This window comes from Streptopelia decaocto (genome assembly GCF_964273445.1).
Source record: "Streptopelia decaocto genome assembly, chromosome: 2".
NCBI classification, from domain to species: Eukaryota; Metazoa; Chordata; class Aves; order Columbiformes; family Columbidae; genus Streptopelia; species Streptopelia decaocto.
This window is the reverse complement of record NC_138655.1, coordinates 142,745,386-142,757,953: the sequence shown is the minus strand read 5'-3', so window position 1 is coordinate 142,757,953 and position 12,568 is coordinate 142,745,386. Positions and strand designations below refer to the sequence as shown.

General features: G+C 38.0%; 1 protein-coding gene across 5 annotated transcripts in view; it reads right to left on the bottom strand.

Annotated features, from left to right (window-relative positions):
• Nucleotides 1-100: 100 nt before the first annotated feature.
• Nucleotides 101-12,568, bottom strand: part of CACNB2 (calcium voltage-gated channel auxiliary subunit beta 2) — a 240,112-nt gene continuing 227,644 nt past the window's right edge. For all 5 annotated transcript variants that reach the window (XM_082045807.1, XM_082045810.1, XM_082045806.1 and 2 more), the window contains 3 exons: nucleotides 12,463-12,558; nucleotides 10,932-11,117; nucleotides 101-6,313 (listed from right to left, as the gene is read on the bottom strand). In XM_082045807.1, coding sequence (XP_081901933.1) covers nucleotides 5,825-6,313; nucleotides 10,932-11,117; nucleotides 12,463-12,558 — 771 coding nt within the window. In that variant the 3' untranslated portion in view covers nucleotides 101-5,824. The remainder of the gene's footprint in view (nucleotides 6,314-10,931; nucleotides 11,118-12,462; nucleotides 12,559-12,568) is intronic.

Sequence of the window (12,568 nt, the reverse complement as noted above, 5' to 3'; positions counted from 1 at the left end):
AAGTAACTCATTTGTATTTGATTCCAGTGTAATTGTAGACCAGACTTCACCTGAAAAAATTACTGATATCTGAACTTTTACTAGAGTTGTTTCTGCAGAAGCCAACTGCTGGACAGAAGCACACTGAGCATATGAAGGGGAGGAGCCTCAGCTGTTCCATGGAGTCCCCTCTCTCTGCTGGAACTGGGGAGCGGGATGCGCTGGGTGAGAGACTTCTCTATCAGGCAGGTCTGAACAGAAACCCTATTAAGATGCTCTAAAGCATCCCCTGAAGGAGCCAGAGTCCTTCCTTTGACTATAGGCTTGGCTAAGTTAGATGACTAAAGTTGGATGGCTGCCCTTTTTTTTTATTTCCCAATCTTACTGTGATTTTAAGCAGAAGTGCAGGAATACTTTCTCATTGTTACAGTTTTGGTGAATGGTGTGTATATATTTTTAACACATAATAGGATTACTTTCCTGATAAGAATGCTTTTACACACTGAACCATCATGCTTCAGTGTTTGGCACTGAAGAACAACTGAATATATATATATGTATTTATATGCTTTATGAGATATTTTTATATATATATATTTTTTTAAAGTTATTGTCATTGTAGTGAAAAATTAACCCTACAAAACAGATAGGTTAGGCATGCAATCAGATCCTGTCTTTAAGAACGTCTGAAAACTACTTTATCCATTTGCAGACTCATTAGTAATAGTGCCAGATCTAAATATTTATATTGGTCAATATAAATATATTAAAATAGGCAGCCTAGTATAGTATTAAATTGTTATATAGTTTCTTCCTTTTTCAGTGTCATGGAGTCCATGAATTTCTAGATCATAGAATTTCATAGGCTTTTTCAGGAAAAGAGAATAGTTTAGTAAGAAAGAGGCTGGTGATGATCATCAACAAGAAATTACTTTGGAGTGGGTACTTTAAAATATAAAGAACCTTCTTTTTATGTTTAATTGTTCAGGACTAAAATGTATGAGCAAATCCCATTTTGTACTGCTGGAATTCATTGCAGGGTAAGTAAGCATGGTAGATAAAAGTGGTAAGAATAAAGTAAGAAAAGAGAACATGGATGAGTTGGAAGAACCAGCTTAATCTCTATTATATCTGATATCAATCTTTTTTGGGGCTGCGTAGGAACACATCTCTAGGATGGTAAGTTATAAAAAGAAACTGTCTATAAAACTACTGTAAGCTCATATGTAACAGTTTGTTATATAAAAGTGGGGAAATAAATTATAGACAAATTGCCAAGCAATAAATTCAATTGAATAACATTTGATTAAAAACATTGACAATAAAAATGGCATTCACAGACTTTACAGATGATAGAAGAACTAAAATTTTGGTGAAAGATTTGCAATAAAGTAATAAATATGTGTACAACAGAAATGTTATATTACACTTTGAAAAATAATTTATCTGTTCTTCCTTTAGACCATGTAATAGAATTTTTTGCAATATGTGCTTTGTTTTCATTGACGGAATAGAATTAAAGTCAAAAGTCATTTGGGAAATAGCTTTCAGCCTGATGTGTTAAAGCAATCAGAGGTCAAATGTAACCACAACCCAAAATAAATCTTGAAGAGGCTTTAGTAACTAACACAGGAAGTGGTTTACACCAACCTTTTTACTTTGGACGGATGCTGATTAAAAGCAATCAGACCACTTAGCATTCCAGCTAAGAGAACGATAATGGGCCACAGTAAAACCGCTGCAGGCGTCACAGAACATGAATATGACTTTACAAACTGACAGAGCTTAACAATGATAATTCCTAACAAATTCCTAAAACCCAGTAAGTAAGGGGCAGAGTGTCAGACCTGGGCAGGAGCTGCATGTCTAGGACGAGTAACCAGATAAGAAGGGAGAAGTGAAGATAGGTCTCTACTTTCACTCAGGGTTTGGTGAGTAGAACTTTATTTCCTTATCCTCCATTTGTAATAAGGGCTATAGGTTAAAACTTCACAAATTAATGTGAAAGCAGGTACTGCACTCAGACTCATGGTGGCTTTAAAACCAGTCTTCATTAATTAGGGCCAAATCCTTAGAAGAAACTATTCAATTTTACACCTTGAGAAGTAAAAATCCTGGAACTCTTCTCCAATTCTGAACTCTTGATGCCAGACACAGAATATTAATTAATGAATACTCTAGAAGATTTAAAAAATTTTCTAGGCAGTAATGTATGGGTTGATTTCAAAATAGTTTCAGGTCATAAGTCCTGCAGATGCTGCCTTTATGCATAAACCTGTTTGCTTATTCATCCCTGTGTCCTGTCCTTTAACAGGTCTGGAGGCTGTTTCTCTCGCCTCATTCTAGTCCCTCATCGAGAATTCTTTTTTCCGTGATGTCTGTGTGACACTGAACAACTGATAAAGGACAGACTTGGGCTGCTGAACAGCACTGATATGTATTCATTTGAAAAGACATACAAAATTAAGGTTAACATTTAACATATATACATGTAAATGTTAAAATGCATCCTATTCCTTCTCTATACTGAAATTCTTTAGAAAAATATAGAGTGAGAGCTGACGAGAACTATGTGTCACTTAACTATTTTACCTTCCTTTCCTCTGTCTCACTGGTTTTATTATCGTTTTAGCTCATTTGAATATAAATTTTACAGGTTGGTTTGTACCACACATACGTAAGAAGACTCTGGAGCTCACTGGGACCTCTACCATTCCTCAGATTCAAAGCTCCTGAAACTAGATGCAGAAATATGAACTCAGTAGTATCCTAAAGCAAACAATAATATTGAACTTTCTATTGGAAAAAGTAAGTCCGCAAAGACATTTCATCACAATAACCTTTGATATGTCCTCCAGTTGGAGTATTTTTAAAGCTTCTTATCGATATATTTCTGTTAAAGTGCTTTTCAAAGTAGTGCTCAGCAGGCAGGTGGGAGTGTGCAATATGTGTAGTACAAGCTCACATTACAAATGATTTGTCAGACTTAAAACAATAACTGAAGGAAAGTATCTTGGCAAGGCTAATAAAAACTTACTGAGTGAGTCTGCCTAAGAAATGCAAGTATATGTTGTCTGTACGTAATTAGCAGCACTATACAAAATATTATTCTCTCATTAGTTGGATTTGGACATGCCTTTTTGTGATATTTATATTCCATAAATTAGTATATAGGCCATACTTAAATATTAGGACTTGCACTATGCTCTTTATTTTCTCATTTATTTGTTTATACATTGCCACCTACTCCATGGTTTTCATACGCTACTCAGTGCTTTGAAATTCTGCCAAACATTCCTTAAAAATACTTTTAAGAAAGATTGAAAATAAACACTGTGGAGCAGAAGTTAAATGGAAAAACAAACAAAAAAACCCCCAAACAAAACCCCCAAACAAAAACCCCAACTAAATAAAAGATAACAAAACCACAAACCTACCAACCCCCAAAATTCAAGATATTGAAGTGGAATCCACAGATCACTTTCTGGAGGACACAGCTGTCATGTAACAGTTGTAGGGAGAAGCAGCATTTACTGAAGCTGGTAAAACAGCTAAAGCCAGGCTCTGCAGAGCAGGACAATAGAACTTCTCTTCCTGTTTACATGGGATCTGATTGGATTCAAACAACAAAGTCTTTCAATGTCATTTTTCCACTGATACCCTGAAAATCTTCTCATATCAAGAGCCACTGCTTATATACTCATATATCCATTTAGTAATACAACAGATCTACTTACTTACCTATGCTTCCTTTGTCTACATAGTCATTTAGTGATGTTTAGATGATCACTGAGAATTTTAATTCTAGAAAAAAAATACCCTTTTCCTTGTGTTCCCCACAGTTCATACTTTGAATAACCACAACAGTCAGCAGCACTGGGAGGGGTGGCCAGATACCCAACAGCAGAATTTGGAAAACAATGCATATAAAGCATTAGGGACAGTGGTGGAAGAGGGAGGACAGAGTATGTTTAAGGGAGATAACCTGAACTGCTTGGATGCTGGAAGAGGAGATTGAAGAAAACACGCACCTGCCATATATCTTATCCATTTCACTAAAATGATATTCAAAATCAGGCAATGCTGATATTCCCAGAATTAAAATAATAAATAATAAGAACTTCCAGCTAAATTAATTATTATCCCACTACAGTCTTTATATAATGTGCTATTTACAGTGAAATACAAAAAGTATTTCATTCATACGATAACTACAAAGACCATGTGTGATGCAGAACAGCTTTTACACTAGGCAAGAGTATGGAACCTGTAGTCAAAAATAATAGTGATTTTCCCCCCACTTACCAGTGCAATGGGTGCTCAATGCAAAAATAAGTGTTCACTCCCTTTGATTTCAATGCCTCTTCTCTAGCAAGCTCGTAACAGAGTGTTTCCTCACAGTCACTTTTCTAAGCTCTCACTAGCAGCACAACAGTTGAGGTGAAGGAAAAGCAGTGAGCTGGCTGCAAAGCGGGAATGCAGAGGAATTGGCAAGTGTAGAAAAAGTGGAGAAGCTACAAAAATTTATTTTCCAACAAAATAACTCTCCACAAGCTGTGTAAACTTTTCTTACTAAAACAAATACTCTAAAACACAAAGATTTTACATTTCCAGTGAAACACTCACAGTAACATTTGCCTGTGTTTACTCTCCTGAAGTCTCAACAAAGAGCCAGCAGATTTATGCTTTCTCAATTATCTGGGACAGTAAACTCCCTCATATTCCTTGACTGCAATTTGGATTTTGAAATCAACAGACAAAATGAAGAAACAGACTTGGGCTTCTGAATAACCTTTGTTTTCTTCAGTAGGTTCTCACTCTTCGCTGCCTAACGTGCTCACGCACACGTCCGCCCATCCACCACCCACCCGCTCACATACACACCTCTGTCATCTGTGCTCTGTTATTCTGACAATAAAACAAAAACTAAGCTGTGTCCATTGCAATTTTGTGACCTGTACAGAGAGAATAATTTATAGTAGTAAGTTTGTTATCTTTACCATAAATTTAAAATGCAAAATTGGGTTTGCAAGGACTCCGTAAGGTATAAGAGTTAGACCCTTTATCTCAAGCACTCACTCATATTTACAATAAGTATAAGCTTTCTGCTACAGAAGAAAAAGTATTTAGATTGAACACTGTTACAGATTTCCTAAATGAGGCTAGTTCCAGTTGCCAGTAATTCAAAAGCAAATCTGCTGACTTGGCATTAGGACTCTTAAAACAGTGTGATCAAACTTATATAGTAAGAAGGTGTCTGCAGAAATAACATTTATAAACTGTATATACAGTACACAGTACCAGTACATAGAAAATAGATCTTGACTTCATGATCCCCTGTGTGTAAGGCAAGACTGAATTCAGTCTTCGAATGGAGTCCACCAGAGGTTCAAGCAACAGATAGTGACTCGCAAATCAATATGCAAATCAAGTGCATACAAATGAAAAATCAGAGCAGACAAAAAGGTTTAGATTTTTTATGTGCTGATTCTGGCTTGCTGAATACACGGGAAGTTATTAAACATCAAATGTACCTTTTTTTAAAAAATACTAACAACACCTTGATGGCAACAGATATTGTTCAAGTGGCAGCTACCAAAAAACAGCTTGAAAAATGGCATAGTACAGCATCAGGAACCCTGCGGTTGTACTACGCTAATTCATATAGCACTAACCAAAAAATAAGTATATGAATATTCTATTTCATGCTATTGCTATGCAAGCAACAGCAATACAAATCAGCATACAGAAAGATACCATATGTTCTGCGATGAAGAACCCAAAGATATTTTCAGGGGCATTGTTACAAGACTTCAAAGAAACACAAGACTGCCAGAGGCAAAAGTTACTGACGGATGTAAACATCCCTGTTCCATTCTCCTGCGTCGTTACGTTTTTTCGATATCACTTCCCCATCCTTGTCACAATATTGGTCCCTTGATTTATGACGACTGCGCTGTTTGTTGCATTCATTGTGGTCCTGCTCGCGGTCCCTCTCCTTTGAGCGATGCCTTGATTCTCTGTGTCTGTGATCACTGCTCCCGTGGGACTCGTCTCTGTGATTGTGATCCCTGTGAGAATCATAGTGGTCACCATGCTCATGTGAGTAGTCCTCCTGTGGCTCCACGTAAGCCGAATCTCTGCTGTCTTGTGTTTCCGAGTCAAAAGTTTCTTGCCTAGAAAGGCCTCTAACACCACTGCGATGGTTGTGGTGCTGGCTCGAGGAAGAGCGATGCTGGGATTTCTTGATGGATTCAACCCGTGCTTCCTCTTCAATTTGTGAACCGCTGCGTTCAGGGACTGAATGGTCATTCCTCTGGTCTCCTTGAGATCCCTGCTATCACAACCAGCAGTTAAGTTCACGTACACGAAGTACACATCTAAAAGCCTTCCCCAATATCAAATTCAACTAGAAAGTATCATGAAACTAAAACAATTTAAGTACACAACAATCCACTGTTAATCTAAACTAGGAAAAAAAAAAAACACATTAGAATTCAACTTTTACTGAAATTTCAGTATTATAATACAAACAATTCCTTTCATGCTCATCAGAATGGAGGGTAGCACTCAGGTTATTCTGCAACGCTTGTCTCCTGTGATGTTTCTGACTATTCCCATTAGGAATAATTGCCTACCACACTCCAGACAAGAAGAGAGCATGCAGAAGCAGGACAAACTGCAGAAAAATTAGAGGACATATTGTGTATCGGTTGAGAGTTTACAGATGCCTGCTTGGAAACAACCACTATGGCAAAGTGATTTTAAAGGGCTGAGGAAGTGGATTCCAGCAGAGAACCAAAATAACAAAACCTTGCTCTTTTAAAGTAGGAAAAAAAAAAGCAATTGAATGTAGTATGAATGAAGTTTGTATTATGATACCAATAGTACCACTGACCTTCTGTTTTTCTCAGCAATAATTCCATTTCTTCACAGTAATGAAAAATTAAACTTTGACCTCATAATTTTAATAGCTCAACAATACAGGTCATTGCCAAGAAAAGCAAGAGGAGAGTGATATTATCACCTATAGAATTTCCTAGCACACCACTACTATTAAAAGACTGAAATAAAAATTACCAGGTAATAACAAACCTACTCTTCACCAGCGTAATGCTTTGAAATCACTGCAAAACGAACAAGTGGCATTATTTAACTCATTTGGGGTTTTCATTACATTAACCTGCTTTTATTTCCAAACCACAGCCAATGGCTTCTCAAGATTAATTGCAAAATTTGAAGACATAGTTTATGGTGAAACTAGATTATCCTTCTCACATGAGGTGAAGAACATCAAGACAAAATCATCTCTACTGGCACAAAATTAAAGTAGGTTTTAACAAAGTTATCCAGGCATTTGTTTGTGAGACTGTTTTGAATTTACCCAAGTTAGTCTAAAGTTTGCCCTCCTATGTTCAGAGTTGTCTAAAAATAAGCATTGCCTCCAGGGCAGCCCACAGATGTATCTTCTTTCTGTCTGTTTTGTGGAAAAGAGCTAGGGGAAAGAGGAAATGTTGTCCTTCAGCCACAGATCCTGGCAGGTGGGTTTCCTAGCAACCCAAAACATAAAGTGATAGGAAATTGGACAGGAACAAATCTATATTTTATCAGAAAATTATAAAAGGCAACATATTTGAAATTGGCAATTTGATAAATTTGACAAATCTTCATTTTCTAAGACAACATTTCATTCTGTAAACTTCCCAGTGACAAACTGGGCTGCTCCTTGTGTTCCTAATTTGAAACAAATGGTATAAATGAGAACAAGGTAACAGAAACTGTGGTCAAATTTCTTTTTTGTTTTTGTTTTTGTGATGTTCAAGGTGAAGATAAATTAAATCAAGTGAAAAGCTAAGAAGTCTAAAGCAACGCCTGCTTTGGGTGTGCAAACACGTTTCTATTCGTTCACAAGAATGACTTTTTAAGGCACACAGACTGGGTACACACATGAAACCCTTGAATTCTCATATGGTCAAAGGCGAAATATGTATGTACCTACAGACATAATTGCGACTAATAAAATCTGTCATTGCTGTGGTTTGAGAACAAATGCAAAATTTGAAGCTGCTTTGAACAGAATGCTACTTTTACAAACTCAGATGCATCTTCTCTGCTTTGATGAGACGTGTGGAGGACCACAGTCAACAAATTTAGAACCAATACCTGCAATTTCATAATAGTGTTTGGGCTATTGGGATTTGTAGGCAAATTCATCGATGGTAACTTATCCTAAATATTACAGGGACACTGAGCAGGTAATGTTTGAATCTGGATTAGGGTCTGGCTTGTGGTTCGCAAACAAATTAGGCCTCTGATTTAAATTAGATACCACAATGCAGGAATTTTATGGCACAATCTCATAAGGTTTTTTGCCTAAAACGGAGAAAGTTTGAGATAAGCCAGTTTCATTAACCAGGTTGTAATTTCAAAGACGTAGGGGTCCTTGGAAAGAAGTTTAAGCACTACTGAAAAAGAGAGAGAGAAGTCTGTGTCCACACAGTCAATTTGGTTTGCTCTCTATTTCCATCCAGTGGTCCCTATCCACCTGCACCACGTATGTGTGAGGTTGCTCCAGTCTTCTTTTTGGTAATAGCTAAGTATTTCCCTACAAGAGGAAACTTGAGAAGAGTTGTCAGGACAGTTTGTTCCAAAGCTCTCCATTAGATAGACAGGTGGGGTATGGTCTTCACCGACTCATTTCACACAGTCCCAAGAGGCCTCACACGTTCAAGCACCTCGTGCCATGCAATGCACACAGTCAGCATCATGCTATAAAAATACCACTCTGGCAGCTGGCAACACAAACCTGTCATTACAGTGTACCCCCAGGACTGAAAAACCAGAAAAGACAATTATGTCTTATGGCAATGGGGTGCTGCACTGGACCCAGGGGAGAATGATTCAAATGCTTTGCAGTGCGGATGTGGCCACTCCAAGCCAAATGGATGGTTTTTCTCTGCCGAACAGTCCACAAAACTGGCGCAGACACAGACTTTAAATTCTCCAAATAGAGGGTCTTAACACTATTCAGAGAATGGACTGAGCCACTGTGACTAGAAAATAAACCCACCCTATTCCAAGACTGTGACAGGGTCAGGTTTGAGATGTCAGCTGAAAATGTATCATAGGAAAATGAAACAAAAGGAATGTAAAAGTTCTAATCCAAAGGGACCCCCGTTGCTTCGCACTTTTGGATTAGTAGACCTACAAACAAACTGTGAAAGTGCAAATACATTCTCATTTTTGAAATAAAAATCTGTTAATCTTAAAATAAAAATCTGTTAATTTGTAAGGAGATAGCACAACATTCAGAAAAGTGTCATTAGATTTCTGTACAGTTCCTCCAGAGAATGTGGTTAATAAAATGAGTAAGTGAACTCTAAATCCACACTCAAAAGGCATAAAAAAGCCAAAACAAACAAACAAAAAAAAAACTTGAGAAAAATAATGAACATGTCTAGCAAGTCTGCACACAACAATACTGAATTTCATACTCAGAAATTCTTCCAGTTCACAATTTTTTCAGGGTGTTTCAGCTCTGAGGACAGAAAAAAAGGCAGAGATGAGCTATAGCTTACCGTCTCTTTTCCTGCAACTGCTTTTGAAAGCGAGAGAACAAGATGATACCCTGCAAGGTGGCTGAAGCAATTTTTCTTGTTAAAGAACAGACCTGCCAAGTCTGTGGTTGTCTAATAGGGAATGACTTCTTTGACACAAAAAATCATTTTGCAAGATCATAAAAACAAAAAGCCATTTTTTGGCATTTTAATTTGGGTGCAGACTTGGGTTTTTTTGTTTTTTATTTTTAAAAAGAGGAATCTTTCTTAGCCAAAGTTATGAATTCTAACAGACATACGTACATAACTTATGGGCATATATGGAACTTAGGTGGAAATTTAGATGTAGTAAGCCATTATTTCAGCTGGGACAGATGTATTTTAACCCCCACTGTGATTTTCTCAGCTTCAGGGTGTCAGTCACTGTTTATAATGAAGTACCATCTTTACAGACCTCATTTCATGCCATGCAACACATATACAAAGGAGAGCATCTCCTTATGCTGCAAACTTTAATACAATTATATAAACCAAAAGCTGAAGGAGAAAAGAGAGGACACAATATGCCCAAAGTCAACAGGCAGGTCAGCGCAGAGATGGAACAAAGGCTGTTTTTTCCCTGCTCACTCGACAGCACTCTCACTGTTGCCTCTCAAGGTCTTTCTGCACAATGTGCAGTTGGATTTGGGTTTTATGTAAGAGTTTGGTTTGAAGGAAGTATGTACTTTTCACAGCAATAGCCAATGAATAAAAGAACAAAGGAGACACTGGAAGGGCCACTTTGACCGCGAGACTTCACAAATACAGTCAGTCATTCTCTACAACTCTACAGCCTGCGGGAGGAGAGGAACAGATTCCCTGCAACATCTGTGGATCTGCTCTGTACATAACCCAATTTGTCACACAGGGCACCTGGGGCTGGGATTTGCCTATTAGCAATAGTTTGCCCATCAGTCAGAGAGCTACCAGAGGCTGTAACGTGCATAGTATTAGCCCAGTTTTATTCCTCTGACTGGATTACATATGGCCAGCTATAAAAATGCTTGTGGCTGGTACACATATTACTGGCACAGTGGTGTCCTGGGCACAATGAAATCTTAAGTATTCCACTTCACATAACCATATGTTTTCAGTCAGGCTGGCTTAGTCCTTGGAATCAAAACGAGCCCCCTAGTCAACACATAAACACATGCTACTGTGAATACAATTGCAATAACAATAATGTGCCTGTATTTGCCTTTTATACTGAAAATGGGTGAATGTCTACTGAAAAATCTCTTACTTTATCAAAACCAGTAAGATATATTCAGCATATCCTAGTATCAGACTACCACTGTGGTTTGGAAGAGGAAGAAGTTGACAGAAAAAAAAGAAGAGATGGCATAAAAACTGTACCTGTAAATTAATATTTGAACCTGGGCTAATAGGAAGAGTGGCTGTTGCAAGTGTGCGAGTGAGAAGCTGGTTAGGAGGATTGCTGCTAGGTGGATGTGTGGCCTTCCAGTAGGCTTCCAGATAGTCAGCAAGGTGCTCACAAGCATCTTCAAGCTGGTTCTCATCAAGAATTACATCAAACATTTCCTGATAAAGGAAAGGTTTTAGTGAGAATAACCATCAACTAAAGGCAGATCAGCTGGAAACATTGATGACAACACTCTTCATTCAGCAAAAATGAATCACATTTCTAATACTTGTGTTAAGATATTTCACCTTTTTTTTTCTTTTTTAAAATGCAATTGATACAAAAGACAGCAACCATAACTAGCACTCATGTTATATTTGCTAAAGCGGGTCCTCATGACTTCCACTTAACAAAGTACAAACGGTCAATGAAGATAGGAAGAGGCAGCTTGAACCAATCTTAAAACTCAAATATCCAGAAAGGTTATATATTGAATCTTTTAGCTATTGAAACAAAATGGAATGGAAAGAAAAGAGATTCACTCCCCATATCTAGAATAACTAAGAGAAAACTAAGACCAATAACTAATAACAGTTAGAAACACAAGTAATACAGATCATCCGTTTTCCAAGTGTGGTACAAATATTAGGCAAGAGATTAGTCACACTGTCTAATTTTAGGCATCTAAAGTTAGGAGGCAAGTTTCCTCCATTCCCTCCCTGGTCTGGGAGACAGAAGTCCTTCTGAATGCAGCTTTGAGAGCTTAGCAGGTCTCTGGCATTGTTCATTGACTTCCTGGGGACCTGAGGAGACTAGTCTCTTAACTGAGATGCTTAAACTGAAATGATTAAAACATTCCCCTCACTCAGCTCTGTAAATATGGCAGATTTCCATATGTGCAACTGAGCTGAACCTTCATCTTCTGGTCTCTCACCCATTCTCTTGACAGTTGAGTATGCATGCAATAATATTGGTCACATTCAAAACACAGCTGGGGTCTCACCAGCTCCACTTTATAGGTACAAATTGAGAGACTTTGCTTCAGCGCACACCAAGAGAAGAACTGCAGAGCTCTCAGTTATGCCGTGACCCACAGCTCTTTGCCAAAACTGTGACCAAGAACACCAGCAGTGGTGGGCTGTGCTGACACAGGCCCCAGGGGAGCTACCCAAACCACCAGCCTTACACTAAACTGCCAGGGATAAGCACAGTCAATAAGCGGGTTCATTTTTAGAGCAATAACTCCAAAAGAGTTACATCAAGAGTTGTATCAAGTAAAACAAATGCTCAGCTTGTTTAAGTGGTGAATGTATCAGCACGCATCCTAACAACTACTCGTGACTAGGACTGTTTTTTCTCTGCAACCTGGTGCAAGAGCCCAGAGACCTCAGGAGTCGTTCTGCAAAAACGCATAGTGAAATATGGCCAGAAGAGGGCAAACATTCCCAGAAATTACATAATTAACCTCGTGCTTGAAAAGAAAGGCATCTTTCAAATATGAGACATAAATGAACAGTGACTCACGGGAGGACACTGTGCCAGTTTATCAGCTGCCACCATCTGAACATTAAGGTGTTTGGCCTGAGATTTCCCTCGAGATTTTATTAACCTCTGTAAAACCTGTCAAAAA